Source organism: Schistocerca nitens, chromosome 1 (assembly GCF_023898315.1).
Source record: "Schistocerca nitens isolate TAMUIC-IGC-003100 chromosome 1, iqSchNite1.1, whole genome shotgun sequence".
In the NCBI taxonomy this organism is placed as follows: domain Eukaryota; kingdom Metazoa; phylum Arthropoda; class Insecta; order Orthoptera; family Acrididae; genus Schistocerca; species Schistocerca nitens.
In genome coordinates this window covers 303454500-303474612 of record NC_064614.1, presented here as the reverse complement: position 1 = coordinate 303474612, position 20113 = coordinate 303454500, and the positions used below count along the sequence as shown (strand labels likewise).

Below are 20113 nucleotides of genomic sequence, written 5' to 3'. Positions count from 1 at the left end.
AATAGGACAGTAGAAGTAAATGGGACGCTATGTTTGCGAATAAAGTGGGGTGAGGAGGGGGGCCATGGCGTCGGGTTGGGGGATGTACAAATGGAGGCTGGATCACAGATGAGCGATATTGGATCAGGAGACTGGGAGAGGTGTTGGAGTCATGACCACAGCTGATATAATGGGTAGAAGTCAGGTTCTGTGCCACGAAGTCTGTTGAAGCTGCCTTGGAGGAGGATACGGAGGGTATGGAGCTGGAGGGAAGGTAGAATGTGTTGGTGTAGACGCGGCAATAGCCCAGGAGTAGAAGGATTGGCTAGACAATTAGGATCTGATATTAGAGTTTGTGGAGATAAACGAAAAATTTGGGAACTTAAGGGAATTTTATCACTTGACAGAAGATACGAGAAGGAGAGGGAAGACGGATTTGGAAGGTGAAGCGGAATGCAATGAATGAGATACTTTGGTGTGTTGAAAGTAAAATCTTCTAGCTTGTTAGGCCGCGTCATGTTCCTCTTGAGTTTCTTCCACACTACCAACGTTGCGACCCTTTACTGGGATCTCTTCAGTTAGTACTAAACCTGAGCAGTAAGTTGACTTGTTTGTTGCAAATCTTGGTCAGCTCATCACCTAGAAAGTCAATGACGATACATACAGAGCTGCATAATCTATGCAACATTTTTGTTCTGCATTATTATCTTCTTCTTTGTTACTTAAAAATTGCCGGCCGAAGTGGCTGTGCGGTTAAAGGCGCTGCAGTCTGGAACCGCAAGACCGCTACGGTCGCAGGTTCGAATCCTGCCTCGGGCATGGATGTTTGTGATGTCCTTAGGTTAGTTAGGTTTAACTAGTTCTAAGTTCTAGGGGACTAATGACCTCAGCAGTTGAGTCCCATAGTGCTCAGAGCCATTTGAACCATTTGAACTTAAAAATTAACAATATTTGCAGCAAATTTGAAATTGTCAATGTTTAAATCAGGTTTTATTCGAAAACTGTTGATTTGTTACATGAAACGGAGGCATGGTGTAGTACAGATAAAAAACCTATACAGACTTATCATACAGCGCTAGAAAACGAAATTTTGTCAAAAACACCGCGAAACAAAAACATATCAAACATCGCTTCATTACTTCGTCGAGCAAATATAAAATGTGTTTCTGTTATTTAAAAACAACTTTCGCAGTTATGAATAATAACAGAAAACTCTTGCCTTTGATCATGATGAAGAGCGTTCTATTGAGTATAAAGAACAACGATAATTATACAGATTTCTTATGTTTGGGCACGTAAACTGTGCTTGAATCAAAGGCACTTGCTTTGGATACATCAAAGGGCACAAGTTACGCGATCAACTAATTTTTATTACTTACAAAATGCAATTTATATTTTGTAAGGATATAAAATACAGTCGACCGCTGTGACCGAGCGGTTCTAGGCGCTTCAGTCCAGAACCGCACTGCTGCTACGGTCGCAGGTTCGAATCCTGCCTTGGGCGTGGATGTGTGTGATGTCCTTATGTTAGTTAGGTTTAAGTAGCTCTAAGTCTAGGGGACTGATGACCTCAGATGTCAAGTCCGATTGTGCTTAGAGCCATTTGAACCATTTTGAACCATATAAAATACAGAAGGGACTAACAATGAACGATGTGTGGTTCTAATTATGTGCAAAACAAACAAACAAACAAAATGAAAGTGTTGGCTCCCAGTGTTTCTCACACATTCAACTGTGTTTCTCCCCACATCAGTGCTAGCAACATTACCCGTAATCCTAACATTTACTACGTCCAGAAGAACGGAAAAAAAATGAACGCGAGTGTACAGTAGTAATTAAGTAGCAAGACAAGCAACGTGCAAGCTGCTCCTTGTGCGCGGCGTGTTGCAGGAGCTTCGGGGCAAAGTGCGCCAAGTGCTGCCGCGGCATCTCGGCGAGCGACTGGGTGCGCAAGGCGCGCGCGCACGTCTACCACCTGGCGTGCTTCGCGTGCGACGCCTGCAAGCGGCAGCTCTCCACGGGCGAGGAGTTCGCGCTGCACGAGGACCGCGTCCTCTGCAAGACGCACTACCTCGAGACACTTGACGGCGGCAGCACCTCCTCTGACGGTACGTCCGCCATCCCACTCTCACATCATCGTGTTTTCTCCAAACAGCTCCCTACAAGAGCACACTAGAATACGTACTTCTGCAGGTTTTCTTGACAATTTTCACTGAAGGTATTATCTTCTAGGTTGCTAGGTCTCTTCATCTTTCTCTTCAATTTCTTCTACACGACTGACGTTTCGAGATCTTGCCCGGGATTTCCTGGTGATAAAAGTCAGCTGAAAACTGGACCGTGTACAGCTAACTGTGAAAATCAGGAGATCCCGAAAGAGATCCCAGCAAAGGGTCGCAACGTTGGTAGTGTGGAGGAAACTGAAGAGGAACATGACGCGGCATAACAAGCTAGAACATTTTACTTTCAACACACCAAAGTATCTCATTCATTGCATTCCGCTTCACCTTCCAAATCCGTCTTCCCTCTCCTTCTCGTATCTTCTGTCAAGTGATAAAATTCCCTTAAGTTCCCAAATTTTTCGTTTATCTCCACAAACTCTAATATCAGATCCTAACTGTCTAGCCAATCCTTCTACTCCTGGGCTATTGCCGCGTCTACACCAACACATTCTACCTTCCCTCCAGCTCCATACCCTCCGTATCCTCCTCCAAGGCAGCTTCAACAGACTTCGTGGCACAGAACCTGACTTCTACCCATTCTATAAGCTGTGGTCATGACTCGAGCACCTCTCCCAGTCTCCTGATCCAATCTCAGTCCTTCGTGCTCCAGGCTCCATTTGTACATCCCCTAGCCCTACGTCATGGACCCCTCCTCACCCTCACTCTTTTCGCAGACATGGCGTTACATTTACCTCTATTGTCCTGTTCTCTTCATCCCTCCATACTTCCTTCCTCCGTATCACGGTAACATCTACTAAGAGCTCTCCTCAAAAGACTTGCCTCATTTGGCAAAACAAATGATGACTGACAGAATACCAGACGATATAAAGTTACGATTGGCAATAACAAGGAAAGAGTTTCTGAGAAATATGAATTGATTATCATGTAATGTAAATTTAAATGTTAATAATTTCCTGTACGTATTTATCAGGAGTGTAGCCTTGTACAGAAGTGAAACGTGAACTATAAACAGCTCAGGTAAGAAGAGAGCAGAAGCTTTTGAAATGTGATGGTACAGAAGAATGCTGAAGATTAAATGGGCAATTGAATAACAAATCTATAAATCCTCCATGACTGGGGGAAAAAGAAATTTGTGGCACAACTTGTCTAAAAGAAAACATCGGTTGATAGAACACATCAAGAAATTTTCAGTTTGGTAAAGGAGGGAAGTGTGGTGGCCGAGGAGGGGGGGAGGGGAAGAGGAGGAGGGAAAAATTGTGGAGGGGGACTAAGGACTCGAATGCAATAAGCAGGCTTAAATGGATGTAGGTCGCGGTAGTTATGCAGAGGTGAAGAGGCGGCTTGTACAGGATAGGCTAACGCGGAGAGCTCCATCAAACCAGTCTTCAGTCTGAAGCAACAATGAACTGTAAAAAGAAACACTACGTGTAGATATTTTAACATCACTGAAATGACCAGTAAAAGTAGAAAACTCTCATTCCTCTGTTTCTATTATGCTTCTGCTGGTGCTGTAATACAAGGTGTAAAAGAACTGCATATGTTTTAACGAGATAAAAAGAAATGCATTTTTATGCAACAAAAAAGTCGCAAGTGCACCGTTTCCTTGCTAGGGATCCATGAGGGATTTGACGCTAGTGATGTTCAGAGACGCTGTTCTGCCTGCCGAGAGATGAATATTGTTTTAGAGATGCTGCTAAAAATGTCATCCGATTACATTAATGCACAACTGGTTTATGCGTGCTTTGTGACTGTCTAACACTCTCGAAACAACCAGACGTTTCACGAATAATGGCTGTACCTTCAGCCAAACGGGCAACCAGCTTTTCTGGAGTGCGTATCAATGTCTTGTACTCCAAACGCTTCGTCCCCCCCTCCACAAGAAGGAACCCATACGAGGTCAGCAACTCCTCTAAAACAGTATTCATCATGCAGTGGATTGAACACATCTCTGAACATCACTTGCGACAAACACAAAAAATATTTCTTTTTAATTTTTCTGAACACTCAAAAATTTTATGTAAGTTGTTTTCCTTTTACACCCTTTATGTCTTAGCTTCAATAAAGGGCATTTTCTATGTGGAATCAACATCTTAAGGCGAGCTAACACCTTCGTTTTTGAGCGACGAATGAGGGAACCGAATTATATTTTGGCTGTATGTGTCATACAGCACGAGTGTTCACACGTCTGAGCAGTGTGTTACGAGACGGTGGGTAGAGAAAAATGAGGTGGGTCGTGAGTTAGCAGACTTCAGAACGTGAGATCATAATCACTGAAAGCTGCAGTGATCATATCGCTTATTAGCTTGTAGAGTAAGATCCACTACCAGTCACAATTGGAGGCGATTTATTCAAGACACGACTGTTTTCGGTGGCATTCCCAGGTGACCATACATTCATTTTTATGTTTCCACATTTAGTGTTGCAGTTCACTGTTTGAATAAAAGGCAAATTACGTGATGTTGACGAAATGGACACAAGTGAAAGAATTGGAAGTGGCAAAGTGACGTGTTGAAAATACGAGTATTAGTGCAATAGTATAATTAAAGGTGGAGTATTCAATCGTAAACGCACATTTTGTTATAAACACATTTCGATTTGCGCACTCTAACTGCGTATATGTCACCATAATAATTATTTGAACGGCAGTATTACGCCATTAAAACAGTAATGGCACTTTAGATTATGGTAATTGTAAATACAACAAGAGCTCGCAACTCCAACGTGTTTACATTAGAATACAGTGTTTATGGTCGGATAAATTAGATCTAAGAAGTTCAGAGGTGTTTATTACACAGATGGAGAAGATATTAAAAATTGAAAAAAATGGAAATGAAGTCCCATGCTTCTTTACAGAGCGTAGGGGAACGATGCGGGAAACCCGCACCGCCTTACTAGGCAAGGTCCTAATGGAGGTGGTTTGCCGCTGCCTTCCTCCGACCGTAATGATGATGAATGATGATGATGAAGACGACACAACAACACCCAGTCATCTCGAGGCAGGAAAAATCCCTGACCCCGCCGGGAATCGAACCAGGGACCCCGTGCTCGGGAAGCGAGAACGCTACCGCGAGACCACGAAGGGCGGACTATTACAAACTACGAAAATGGAAATTGTTATAGGATTGTGAAACAACACATTTGTTCGATTATAGAAATGCACATTCATCACCATACTAATCACAGGGTGACACATTGGATACAGACGGTTTTTAAATAAAGAATACTCGGACAATTTCAAAATTAATGTATCCTTCTTCACACAGCTCATTACTTGTCATTTAATGTAGGCCAGACTGATTTGTAAAAAATAATGAAGTCGAGGCGATTTCCATCATTTCGAATGCACGATTCAAGTATCTTCTCCAAATCCCCCAGCACAAGGACCAATGGCTCTGTCGGGGCGGCAGCAATTTTTTGAATGACTGCATTCTTCAGCTGGTCCAAATTTGGCAGGTATGTGGTTATAAACGCAGTTCTTGAGGTGCCCCCGCAAAAAAGTCACACACTGGTAGGTCTTTAGATCTGGGAGGCCAAGGAACATTGCCAAAACATGTGATAATCTCTCCGAGAAAAACGCACCGAATAACTGCCACTGAAGAGTTCGCCGTCGGTTAAGTAGCGCCATCCGGCTAGAACCAAATATGTTTTAAAGGGATTCTTCCTCTTCTCAGTTCTGGCTTGAAGATCGTTTCAACCATATCAATGTATCGAACCGCATTAACAGTACTGTGGCCCCATTTTCTTCGAAAATATGCGGGGCAATGATGCCGAAAGAGCCAGTAGCACAAAAGACTGTAAAGGACGCTGGTGAAAATGTGTGGATGCTGAAGAGCCCATTAACGCAGTTTTTGCTTGTTGATGGTCACATTTCAATGAAAATTAGCTTCATCGCTCACCAATAAAACCACATTATCACTCAAAATCAACTGCTTTCTGCAAGCAAAGTCTTCGTGTACTTCAAAATCAGTTGGCTTCAGTTGTTGCATAACAAGAAGTTTGTACAGATGGAATTTTAATGTACTCAAAATTTGTCTAAACGATTCACTATTGATTGCTAGTTTACTAACATGACATCTAGTGACCGTCTTGGGCTTCTGACTATCTCTTTCCCTTACAACATTTTCTGGCATCGTTACGCTGTGTCCCGGGCCTGTAATCATCTTATCCACTATATTAAACGTTGATTTGAAGTGATCCACTCATCTGAGGATTGTGTTATGACTCGGAACAACTCCGAGTCGACCGAGACCGAATTGAACACGAAACATTTATTGCGTAGCTGTAACTGACCCACCACTTCTAATGAAACTGTCACTGGCGAACAAACGGTGCAAGTCCCATTGCTCCATTGTAACTGAAATGGCGTCTTGCATTATGATCTCCCCCACTTACCCCCCCCCCCCCCCACTGCGCTCTCAGTACTACGCAGTTCAAAATTGCCGTCTTCAGTGTGTCACCCTCTATTTAGACTGCTGTATTACGCCTTTCACACAGTAATTATATTTTAGATGTTAATAACTGTAGACAAGGCGTGATTTCGCAACACCCAACGTGTTTACAATGGAATAAAGAGGCTATGGTCGAAGAATTTAGATATTAACAGTACAGAGAGATTGAATAAACGGAAGTGTAGCAGATATTACAAGTTACGAAAATGAAAACTGTTACCTAATCGTGGAATCGTACTACGATTTATAATATATGCAAAGTGGTGATGATAAAATTTTCACCACTTCAGAGAGTGTAGCCGGAAAACTATTTACCGTATGGGTCGCCAACTTTATAGGAATGGTATTGGAACTGTGCCCTGCGGGATTTGCGTTGTTAGTAGTGTTAGTGTCCTGACTTACCGTTAGGTGCCGGTGCTGGTACGGTGACGTAGGACGAACTAGGACCCCACGGACCAAGGACACGCAGTGCGTACGGCACACGTTACTGTGACATGCTTCATCAAGGCGGGATCGCTGCTCTACGAAGAGAGATGCTTTGGACTCAACTGTTTTGATGCACCATGGGGTTCCACATCACATTGGTCGTGCAGTCACTCGGTTACTCTCTAACACATTTAGAGTAAATCGAATCACAGGGCGATAGTTCCAAACTGCGTGACCACCAGGATCACAAGATTTGAACCCGTGTGATTTCTGGCTCTGGGGTTATCTGAAGGACAGGGTTCATCAGTGGGACTCAAACTGTGATGATTAGTGCAGGAGTTGAGCAATCTGTAGCGCGGTTCCAGGCTGCCGTGGACGCAGGTAGTTGACACGTGCAACAACGTTTCTAACCTGGAACGTAACATAGTACGCAGTTAAGAAATATTATCTTCTCAGGTGGAACCTAGAATTCGTTTATTTCAGCGGTTTATTCGCTATTTCTCTTCTGCATGTTCTCAAAAATGTTTGCCTGAAGTTTCATTCTCCTGCGATCACTCGTTGTTCCTGGGGGCCCTCTAAAGTAGCGAAATTTTAATTATAATCACCCTATAGAATGTTTACTGGCAAATTTTTCTAGGTTGAATAGTCGTTGTCAAATAATACGAGGCAAATAAACTGAAAGAGAGTGTAAAGTGATCCATTTCCATACGTTGGATTGTCATAAGATTTATACAAATCAAGTATTTAGATTCATTATTTTATGTTGTAAGGCGTTTCATGTTTCAGGATTTTTTGATTGCTAGTTGCGAGGGGCAATTAGTTACAGTTTTTGTTTCTAAATTACCATGAAATAAATGTAGAAATGACTTGTTTGCAAAGCGTACTTGTTCTCTAAGAATAAGATGCTGTGAGTTGGAGCTGTGGATGTAAATTTCGAGCTCTTGAAGAAGGTTCATTTTCTTCCCTTTACATACAATGTGTTGTATCTGCAGGTTGTCCTTGGTTGAAAAGTCATATCGGAGATTACACAAGAAATTGGGTTTCCGAGGTCAATGGTAGGCCGAATGTTCAGTACGGCGGAGGCAGTGTTTCCACACTCGTAAACAGACGCTCAGGAAGTCCACAGGTGATTGACGAAAGAGTGTCACGTCGTCCCCGCAGAGCCACTCGGGATGACTGACAGTCTGCTGTGAGTAAAGTCGCCGCCAGTTTGAATGTGGGCCGTCAGCAAACCATTTCCGTCAGAACTGTACAGAAACACATGCATCACATAGGCTGCAGCAGCCATCGACCGACTCGTAGCCCAATGCATCATCATGACTTTGGCCACTCGGTGTATATCTGCCTATCTCCCTCCAGTAACCTAGTTGCAGCAGAAATATTCCTCTAAAATTACAACATCTGCTAATAAATTACTGTTAGCGTTCTCCTTAAATTAGAAAGGAAACCAGTGATATTACAATAGTGGAAGGAAGTAGAAGACAGGTAACTGGTGTGTTTGCCGTGCTGTGGCGTCTGTTTTGGACTTGGGCCATGTTATCGTATTTAAGGGTGGAGCCGAGTGATTTGGTGTGTTTTCCTCAGTGGCTGGGCCACCTTACGAAAGAGCAGCCTCGTAGCCGTGTACGACGCGTCGGCTAGATGCAGTGTGTAACTCGTAGGCGCCGCCGTGGAGTGTCGGCCGTCATCTTTTATTCATCGCACGCGGCGCGGAACGGAGCGGCGGCAGAGGCCGAAGGCGCATGCGCCGTCGCCGCCCCCACCACAGCCGCGTCGTGTTTACCCGCCGTGAAATCGCGTCTGAAATTGATTTGCAGTCCGCGCCGCCGCCATCTACATTGCAGATGACCTGCGCGCCACGCTGCTCAAACACGCAGTCTCCCGTCTCTCGGCCGCTACTGGAAACTCCTCCTCCTCCTACTCCTGCACCTCCTCCTCCTCCTCCTCCTTCACCTCCTCCACCCCTTCCCCCCCCCTTCCCCCATTCCGCCGTTCTCCTCCACTCCACTATATATGCTGTGCCACTGGCAGCAGGCGGTCCTCTTCCCCAACGTCGCTTGTTCATCTGAGTTGTACTACTCGTCAGCTTCCCAGGAGAACAGCATAATTTGAGGTGAATTCGCGGATGGACCGCGGATGGCTACTCACACGTCCAGGAGTCTTTCCAACATCGTAAAGAGCTGAAATTCTAAAATATCTGCTTTAGGATTTGTGTAGGCGCTGATTTCTAATGTAGCACGAACTCGTAATTCTTTACCCTTTCACGTGAGTACCCAACCAATGATGCACACCAAAACTGCCTCTATACACTGCATTTTTGTCAGTTGTTTTTCATTGACTGATCAGTTACACACTAGGTCTTTCTCTCTTTGATAATTTCATTTTGTTTAATTCAAAGCCGACTGCAGTTCTTTCACTGACGTGTCAGTGCTTTGGAGGAAACTGCATATCAGATACTCCACTGCAGTCCGACTGGCAACCGGTTACCTCATTTTAGAAAAATCGTCAAGAGAGTAACAGGCATCGTTATTTCTCTCCTAAAAAGTATGATTCTCATTTGTCCTCCCTGTAACAATTTGAAATTACCTCGATCTTTGTGACTTATTTTTATTTTACTTTGCACACTGCAAATCTTCACGAAAACCGCTTGAACAACATCTAGGATTGTATACTTCCTCTGGTTCAAAACAATAATAGTGTTATACATACGTGGGGATCTATAAGCAATAAAAACAGAACCAAGATGTTAACTCACGAAACTGCGGTTTGTATGAGAGTGCAGTCCTCAGCCTTAGATGTCATTTACGAGTGCAAGTCCTATAAGTCTAACTTCCAGTCTATTACTTTTCCATGAAGACGTCGGTCGTCCTGCAGAAGTCTCCCAGACAAAGCTAATTCGCAGAACGCAATGAACGCCGATCTAGATTCGATAGCTACTACTGAAACATTTCTGCCTACAAACTCTAGCGCGATCGCAGTCGATAATCATCCCTTGTAAAGCTAACAGAACTACCACAAAGCTCCGATTGTGGCAGCAAGTTGCTGCCTGAAATTCGTAGTAGGACTTAAAAATGAGATATTTAACGATTTGTTTAGGGATGTATGCCGAAGGATGTGGGTAAGAAACTGGACACGTATTTGTGAGGAGTGGGGTCAAAATTCATGCCTTGACATTCTGACATAATCATGGTTTCCCCAAAGGCTAGCACCGCGACCGTTCCTTCAAAAAATGTATTTGTTATTCCACTCTTTTTCCGATACAGTCCCACGTTTCTTTCCCGTTTCTAATGATTTCGACGTAGAAGGCTCACTACATCCAAACCTTTCCACCCGTTGCCCTCTTCAGATTTTACTAGTTTCGTAACTTCGACAGTTCTCACAATAATACAGTACTATACGCCGTGTTATTGACGAGCATGATGTACGAAGCAGATAGAAGCTGCACGAGATCGAGAATCACTGTTATTTCTCTATTCTGACCGTAAAGGAGGTTTAATCTAGGCGGTGTGCTGGAACCACTCATCCGGCTTTTTATTCAGCACAATAAGCCTAAGGGAAGCAAGTAAGTGAATTATGACAGAGTACTGACAATATTACGTGCCAGCTGCCGAAACTGTGTGGCTTATTTACCACAATACTATAAATGTTGGCAAGTAACATAAATCTTCATATTTCTTTAACACTCTCAACACCTCTAAAGTGGTGGTGATACCTCCGTCATATGAGCCACTTCTGTAACAAATTGCTAGCTGCCTCACGTACAAAATCTTCTCACACACACACACACACACACACACACACACACACACTAACGAGCCGAGGCATAATGACCACAACCCACAACGAGACTGAATGCCGCCTGCTGTCGTTGCGGTCACGTGACGCAGTAAAATGTAATTTCTCTTAATTTTGATGAAGCACACTGTATTCAGTTATGTACAACACGTAGAGTAATACGAACAACTGATAGTAACTGAACAGGACTCAGTATACGGGGTACCTTAATACAGCAGGATGGGCGGCAATCTGTTGCACATCGGATGACATTGCAATGCCGGAGCAGGTGCAAGTGTTTCGGAGCACACTCTTGCTCAAATTGTTGAACACTGATCTCCACTGTAGGTGGCATATATGTGTTCTCTTTTTGACCCAACGACATCGTCTATTACGGTTGCTGTGGACACGGGGAAATCGAGTTGGACCGTTGATTAATAAAAATGTGGCACTTGGCCGGATGAATCATGTTTTTTGTTACATCAGGTCGACGATTGTGTCCGAATACGCCATCACCCTGGCGAACGACTGCTGGAAATATGCACCGCGCACGTACGCAGGTCAGTGGCGGCAGTGTTATGCTATGGGACCATTCGCCTGGGACTTCATGCAGCTTGCGGTGGTAATCGAAGGCACCTCTTTCCCAATGGCGATGGCATCTTCCAGAAGAAAAACTGTCTATGTCGCAAGACCAATGTGATTGGAGGAGCTTGATGTGAACTCATGTTGATGTCTTGGCCACCAAATTCGCCTGATCTGAGCCAGATTGAACAGCTCCGCTAGTCTACCCGGCACAAGCTCCGCGTCCAAAAACTACTGCACCGTAAATAACTGGAATTGTGGGACCTGTGTGCACATACACTCCTGGAAATGGAAAAAAGAACACATTGACACCGGTGTGTCAGACCCACCATACTTGCTCCGGACACTGCGAGAGAGCTGTACAAGCAATGATCACACGCACGGCACAGCGGACACACCAGGAACCGCGGTGTTGACCGTCGAATGGCGCTAGCTGCGCAGCATTTGTGCACCGCCGCCGTCAGTGTCAGCCAGTTTGCCGTGGCATACGGAGCTCCATCGCAGTCTTTAACACTGGTAGCATGCCGCGACAGCGTGGACGTGAACCGTATGTGCAGTTGACGGACTTTGAGCGAGGGCGTATAGTGGGCATGCGGGAGGCCGGGTGGACGTACCGCCGAATTGCTCAACACGTGGGGCGTGAGGTCTCCACAGTACATCGATGTTGTCGCCAGTGGTCGGCGGAAGGTGCACGTGCCCGTCGACCTGGGACCGGACCCCAGCGACGCACGGATGCACGCCAAGACCGTAGGATCCTACGCAGTGCCGTATGGGACCGCACCGCCACTTCCCAGCAAATTAGGGACACTGTTGCTCCTGGGGTATCGGCGAGGACCATTCGCAACCGTCTCCATGAAGCTGGGCTACGGTCCCGCACACCGTTAGGCCGTCTTCCGCTCACGCCCCAACATCGTGCAGCCCGCCTCCAGTGGTGTCGCGACAGGCGTGAATGGAGGGACGAATGGAGACGTGTCGTCTTCAGCGATGAGAGTCGCTTCTGCCTTGGTGCCAATGATGGTCGTATGCGTGTTTGGCGCCGTGCAGGTGAGCGCCACAATCAGGACTGCATACGACCGAGGCACACAGGGCCAACACCCGGCATCATGGTGTGGGGAGCGATCTCCTACACTGGCCGTACACCACTGGTGATCGTCGAGGGGACACTGAATAGTGCACGGTACATCCAAACCGTCATCGAACCCATCGTTCTACCATTCCTAGACCGGCAAGGGAACTTGCTGTTCCAACAGGACAATGCACGTCCGCATGTATCCCGTGCCACCCAACGTGCTCTAGAAGGTGTAAGTCAACTACCCTGGCCAGCAAGATCTCCGGATCTGTCCCCCATTGAGCATGTTTGGGACTGGATGAAGCGTCGTCTCACGCGGTTTGCACGTCCAGCACGAACGCTGGTCCAACTGAGGCGCCAGGTGGAAATGGCATGGCAAGCCGTTCCACAGGACTACATCCAGCATCTCTACGATCGTCTCCATGGGAGAATAGCAGCCTGCATTGCTGCGAAAGGTGGATATACACTGTACTAGTGCCGACATTGTGCATGCTCTGTTGCCTGTGTCTATGTGCCTGTGGTTCTGTCAGTGTGATCATGTGATGTATCTGACCCCAGGAATGTGTCAATAAAGTTTCCCCTTCCTGGGACAAAGAATTCACGGTGTTCTTATTTCAATTTCCAGGAGTGTATTTGATGCCACATACCTCCGGACTTGCCGAAGTCATGCTACCTAGAATCGCTACTGTTTCGTTCTATTAACCAGATGATGGTTCAAATGGCTCTGAGCACTATGGGACTTAACATCTGAGGTCATCAGCCCCCTAGAACTTAGAACTACTTCAACCTAACTAACCTAAGGACATCACACACATCCATGCCCGAGGCAGGATTCGAACCTGCGATCGTAACGGTCGCGCGGTTCCAGACTGAAGCGTCTAGAACCGCTCGGTCACACCAGCCGGCTAACCAGATGATGTTTGTGTTTTGGCGCACCAGTGTAGATTGGTAACCACAGTGAGCAGTGGCAATGTCCTTTTTTTGCAGTGGCTGGGCAGGTCCCTGTTTCCAGGTCTCGGGGAACACAATTGTTGTCAAGGAGTGATTGAATATATCAATTATTGTCTGCAATAGTGTGTCAGTAATAAGTTTCATCGTTCGAACTGTGATACCATCATGTCTAGTAGATGCTGATCTGATATGTATGTTGGATTTTTGGAAGCATTTCCAGTAACACGTTTAAGTCTGAATTTTTCGCGGCTAACATCGTTTACGTCCTTGAATTAATCAATTAGTCTCTGAAAGGTTTGCGATTCAGTTGTGGTTGTAGCTAAAGTGAAGTACCGGTTTAGATCCTCGATTGGTATGGGATCAGCTGCAGCTTTTATTTTGCATATACAAAGACCATCCAGTTTCTTGCATTGGATACCTGATCTGTGTCTGATGTTGGTTAATATATACGCATACCTGAGTTTAGAGTTGCTCGCAACTTTAGAGAACAGGTAACTGGTTACAAATACAGTTATTTTAGGTTAGTGAGACAAACAGAATAAACAAAAGTTGAAAAACGCTACTTTGTTCTGAAATGATACTACTACATCATAATCTTCTGATTGTACGATGGCCTACTTACTCAGGTTTTAGATGCCTTGGTGCCCTGATATCCAGATAAAGTTCTCCTGAGCTGCAGAACGCCATTTTAAACCAGTTAATTTTTAGTTATCACTCGTATTTTCGCGTTAGCAGCTATTTACGTTTGATCCCTGGCCTCTTTTTGAACACACGCCCTTGTCCATTGTAGTGGTCTTGTGCTTTAGGAGGCAGCTATGCTACCTGACATCGTGGAGCAGCAACTGGCTTGTTTTCAATACCGCCGCATAGGATTATTAAATCAACTTTTTCGGACTCCATACGGCTGATCTCTGATCATAGCACAGGGTAGTGTGACGTCACTGTCCCCACAGCAGGTACCATAGTTGACGTTCTTCCACGTGCAAATAAGTGCACTGCACGTGTGGTAGGTGGAACATAGACCGCTTTGCCTCGCAGGAGGGTCCTGTGTCCGGTGCTGACACGTAGACACGGGCAGACCGCTCTACAGCACCCTGCGGCCGGACCGCACCAACAATTACGCACCTAGGTGCAGTGTGTGTGTGTGTGTGTGTGTATGTATGTGTGTGTGTGTGTGTGTGTGTGTGTGTGTGCGTGTGTCCGCGAGCCGGCGCCAGATCAAACAGCGCGCCGCGCCAAATGTTGGCTCAGCCCGCCTCAAACACGACACCTGCTCTGCTCCGCGCTGCGCAGCCCGTCCAGTCCACGTCTACTAGCCTCTGGCGCCAGGGTCGCCCCTCCTCTGCACATCCACCCCACCGCCTTAACGTAATCTGCCGCTCTATTTCTTTGTAGTGCCATCTGCTAAACGTGTGGATTTAACACGTTGACTAGCTGCAACTGACTAAAGTACTGTGATTGATAAAACTAAAGAAAAATAAAAGATATTTTCATAGGATTTGTCGACCTGGATAAAGCGTTCGACAATATCAAATGGTGCGAGATATTAGAAATTCAGAGAAAAGTATAAGAGAAAGTTACAGGATTGACGGTTAATATATAGAGCAAAGAGGGGACAATAAGTGCGGAAGACCAAGAACGAAGTGTTCGGATCAAAAAGGTTGTAAGACAGGGATCTAGTCTTTCGCCCCTACTCTTCATTCTGTACATCGGAGAAAGAACGACGGAAATAAAAGAAAGGTTCAAAAGTGGGATTAAATTAAAGTTGAAAGGGTCTCAGTGATAACACTCACTAATGACATTGCTGGCTCTGGCTCTGAGCACTATGGGACTTAACATCTATGGTCATCAGTCCCCTAGAACTTAGAACTACTTAAACCTAACTAACCTAAGGACATCACACAACACCCAGCCATCACGAGGCAGAGAAAATCCCTGACCCCGCCGGGAATCGAACCCGGGAACCCGGGCGTGGGAAGCGAGAAGACATTGCTGGCCTCAGTGCAAATGAAGAATTACAGGATCTGCTGAATGGGATGAACAGTCTAATAAGTACAGAATATGGACTGAGAGTAAATCGAAGAAAGACGAAAGTAATGAGAACAGCAAAAATGAGAACAGTGAGAAACTTAACTTCAGAATTGGTCATCACGGAGTAGATGATGTCAAAGAATTCTGCTACTTAGGCAACAAAATAACCCATGACGGAAAGAGCAAGAAGGACAAAAAGGCAGACTATCACTGGCAAATAGGTCGGTCCTGACCAATAGAAATGTGCTAATATCATACAAAGGGATTAATTTGAGGAACAAATTTCTGAAAAGATACGTCTGGAGCACAGCAATGTATGTTAGTGAAAGATGGACTGTCGGAAAACCGGAAAAGAAGAGAATCGAAACATTTGAGCTGTGGTGCTACGGAAAAATGTTAGAAATTAGATAGACTGATTTGGTAAGGAATGAGAAGGTTCTCTGGAGAATTGGCGAGGAAAACAATATACGAAAAACACTGACAAGAAGATGGGAGAGGATGGTAGGACCTCTAAAGATATCACGGAATAATTTTCATGGTACTAGAGGGAACTGCAGATGGTAAAAACTGTAGAGGAGAACAGAGATTGGAATACATTCAGCAAATTCGTACATTAAATGGTGATTGATTTGTACCAAGCAGAAAACCGGCTCACTATCTACACAGTTTACTAAAACCAAAAACACGAAAAAAACTGTGCACCAGTGTTATCTCTTTGAAATATAGTAAGGAAGGTAGAGGTCTTAAAACGAGTATTATCATCATTTATATCGTATTCGGGCTATAAACGGAATCGCTCCACACCCTAGCGACGTTTTGCTCAAACAAGCCGGCCGCGGTGGTCTTGCGGTTCTGGCGCTGCAGTCCGGAACCGTGGGACTGCTACGGTCGCAGGTTCGAATCCTGCCTTGGGCATGGCTGTGTGTGATGTCCTTAGGTTAGTTAGGTTTAAGTAGTTCTAAGTTCTAGGGGACTGATGACTTAAGATGTTAAGTCCCATAGTGCTCAGAGCCATTTGAACCATTTTTGCTCAAACAAGCCGGTTAAAATAGTGGTTGTGGACAGAAATTTTCGACAGCTGCATTTATTCGGCAAGGTTTTTGACGACAGGGCTGTGTGAACATATACTTGGATTAAAATTTTTACCGCTCCACGGAGAATGTATTGTATACAACGTAAAATACGGAGCTTTCAGTAATCGCAAAACGACCGTAGCTATTGGCTAACGTAAGTTACTGTGTGTAGAACCGCGTCAGGTTTCAAAGTAACTATCACCAACGTTCCTGCCGCTGTTGCAATGGGTATACACTGTTGCCGTGGGTCCACATATATTCGCTCTTTACCCCGTACTGAGTATGATATCACGTCACAATTTAAAAAACTGTCGATACGATTTGTCTCCCATCATGAAAACTGTAACTTAATGTCTTGTCCAAGAGAGATGTCATGACGAAATAGACTCAGAAAGCGGCCATTACGCCCGTGACCGAAAAGTAGTCGACTGTTATTTTACAACTTATCGCGGCTGTGTCACCCCCCCCCCCCCCCAAAAAAAAAAAGACGCTGCAAAAGACCGTAACGTAAGATATTAGCGTTAACAAACCTAAAATAAGTTCTGCAGAGGTCTGGAAATCGGTTGGGAAACGTACTGTGCTGAAACAATGAAGTTGTTGAGATACTGACAGGCAGTATTATAAAAACTACAAAAACGTATTCCAAGAGAGATGCACAAATGTTTGGACGCGTTACTATAATACCACGGCATCATTCAATCACCGAGCCTAGCAGGTATACTATCCGCACACCTGTTATTGGGCATTAATATGGGAAGTGTTCACCTTTCGCCTTGATGAGGGTCTAAACTCTGCCGGGGACACTTTGAATTAGGAATTTGAATGTCTGTGGAGGATGGCAGCCCATTCTTCCCCAAGAGCGGGAACCAGAGAAGATAGTGACGTTGAACGCTGGATTCTGGAGCAAATTCGACGTACTAACTCATCTCAGATGTGATCCGTTGGGCTCAGTTCGGGACGAGGGGGAGGCCACTCCATTTCAGGAATGTTATCATACACAAACTGTTCCCTCAGACATTCTGCTTTATGACAGGGTGCATCTCCATACTGATACAGACATCGTCTCCGAACTGTTCCTCTGCTGTAAATAGTACACAACTGTGTAAAATGTGTTCACATCCTTCTGCATTTAATGTTTTCTTAAGCGCAATAAGAGGACCACATCCTTACTTCGATAAAAACCCCAATACCGTAACAGCACCTGCTCCGTACTTCGCTGTTGGCACTACACACGATGGCAGGTAACGTTCTGCAGGCATTCGCCAAACCCCAACCCTTCCATCGGATAACTAGAGGTTGTAGTGTATTCTCACCCCAAATCACTATTTCCAACCATCCACTGTCCACCTCAAGAGTCACTTATGATTGACTACAGAAATATTTGGCTTATGAGCTGCTCGACCATCGTCTTTTCAACTCCCTAAGCACAGTCACTGTGCTGGCTGGACTCCTGAAAGTGTTTTGGGACTCACGATTGGTTCCTTCGGCTAATTTCATGAGATTTTTTGCAACCACCCTCCGCAGTCAGGGACTGGGTGTTTGTGTTGTCCTCATCATTTCATAATCGTTCGTGACAATGGTTTGGATTGGATTGTGTAAAAATTGGACTATATAAAAATTGGGACGTTGTGCGGGCGCTAATAACCACGCAGTAAAGCGCCCCACAACCCAAACATCACCATCCCAGTGCTCGACGGTCCCTGCCCGTCAGTACATGAAGAAGGCCTGTTCTTTATTTAGCTGTAGTTGTTCCTTCGCGTTTCTACTTCACAGTCACATCACCGACACTCGATCTGGGCAGATGTAGGAGGGCTGAAACGTTCCTTATGGATTTGTTACTCAGGTGACATCCAATGAGTACCCCCCCCCCCCCTCGCGAAGTCACTGTGCTGTCCTGACTGACCCATTCTACTGTTACTGGTTCTCTAAAAATGGTTCAAATGGCTCTGAGCACTATGGGACTTAACATCTGAGGTCATCAGTCCCCTAGCTTAGAACTACGTAAACCTAACCTAAGGACATCACACACATCCATGCCCGAGGCAGAATTCGAACCTCCGACCATAGCAGCCGCGCGCTTCCGGACTGAAGCGCCTAGAACCGCTCGACCACAGCAGCCGCCACTGGTTCTCCACGGACAACACAATACTACTCGCCTCGTTTCATATTGGCCTCTCTCGCCATCTTGTGGTCAGTTCTGCATTACATAGGGTTATCTGGATACTTTCAAACAGATAGTGTAACGTGTTGATAAACGTTTCGGTACTAAGAATATGTAAGTGTATTATCTTTGGGGGAAAACAATCAATAGGTTGGGAAAAAACAGCTCTCAGAAGGAAGGATTTACAGTGACCCTGTTTCTCCTGTTCGAAACTCAATAATTTTAGAGCCATAATGCAACCCAGAGTGCAGGGAAAGCAGTACTTCATCTACGAATCACGCCTGTTTATATCAGGGGGAAAACGCTTGACTCGTGGGAAATTCAGTGGCTATGGGATGTGAAACAACAAAGAAGCGCAAAACAAGCTCCTATAGCTCTAACACTCTGTGTAACCTTTAAACACAAATGTAAAATCTGCAACGTCGTTGTGCCCTCTCCTTACAGTTTTACAGCTTTTCTGCATTACACTAACATTGACAGAATACAAGTACAGGGTACTCTTGCCCTTCTTGATTTAAGATAAAAAATTTCGTACTCGAAATTATCGTATGGATTTATTATTTGATACGTAGTTACTACATTGAAAAATCTTCACGAAGATAATTAACTGAAAGGGGAGACTTATTATCCTGAAGTTTAACAATGCTACATTTATACGTACTCTTTTATCTGAGACCCGATGCTTTGAGAGAAACCATAGATCCGTAATTTTCACTGGACTCACGCGTCGAAAAGCAAATGCCACGACTGCGTGCACCATAAAAGTGCTAGCAGCGTCTCAGAAGAACCTCTGCCTCGTGTCTCTGAGTCCCGCCGTCCATTACTTAAGATTTGTCAGGTTTGACAGAGAACTACGCATTTTTCAGGAGACAAAAGTGCGTCTATCGGTGATAGTGAGGCGAGGGAGATCGTTATATGTCAACTCAGGGCGGGTCTGTCGCTCGCATCTTAAATATTCTATTCTTTTACGATTGCCGGTGTGATAGGAAGAAATCCGTCGGCTTAAGATCGGCGGCAGAGATACTCAAGTTCGAAACGTAACCCGCGTCTTGCGACGTCACAGCGATTTTTCATTCTTTCTTCTTATGATCTCTGTCACGATTACAGCCATTGTAGAAGCTCCGCACCCGAACATAATGACTAATGGAAAGCAGTCACCAGCGTACCGCTTTGTCTGAACCGACTACGAGCCAGGCAGCAGACGCTCTACTATTAAAATAGTATACTTCTGTATATTTTGCACTATTCTTTTGTTTCAGGCCGTAAATGAGTTTTTTCTGCTGTAGTTCCTTCAAAGCTTGTAATCGACACCTTCAAAGACAGTCAACGGAATAGCATTGTCGCAGTGTCGCTTCAAGCAATGAATCTGTCAACATCACAAATTTAAAGTACGAGACTTACTGACGCAGTCCTGTGCAGTGAATTAGATATCTGCATCT

At 45.1% G+C, this 20113-nt stretch overlaps 1 protein-coding gene across 1 annotated transcript in view; it reads left to right on the top strand.

Moving 5' to 3' along the window:
* The window catches only part of LOC126248406 (LIM/homeobox protein Awh), a 345532-nt gene that overhangs the window by 264149 nt on the left and 61270 nt on the right, over positions 1-20113 (top strand). The window contains exon 3 of the mRNA XM_049949364.1: positions 1870-2087. Within this exon, the coding sequence (XP_049805321.1) occupies positions 1870-2087 (218 nt within the window). The remainder of the gene's footprint in view (positions 1-1869; positions 2088-20113) is intronic.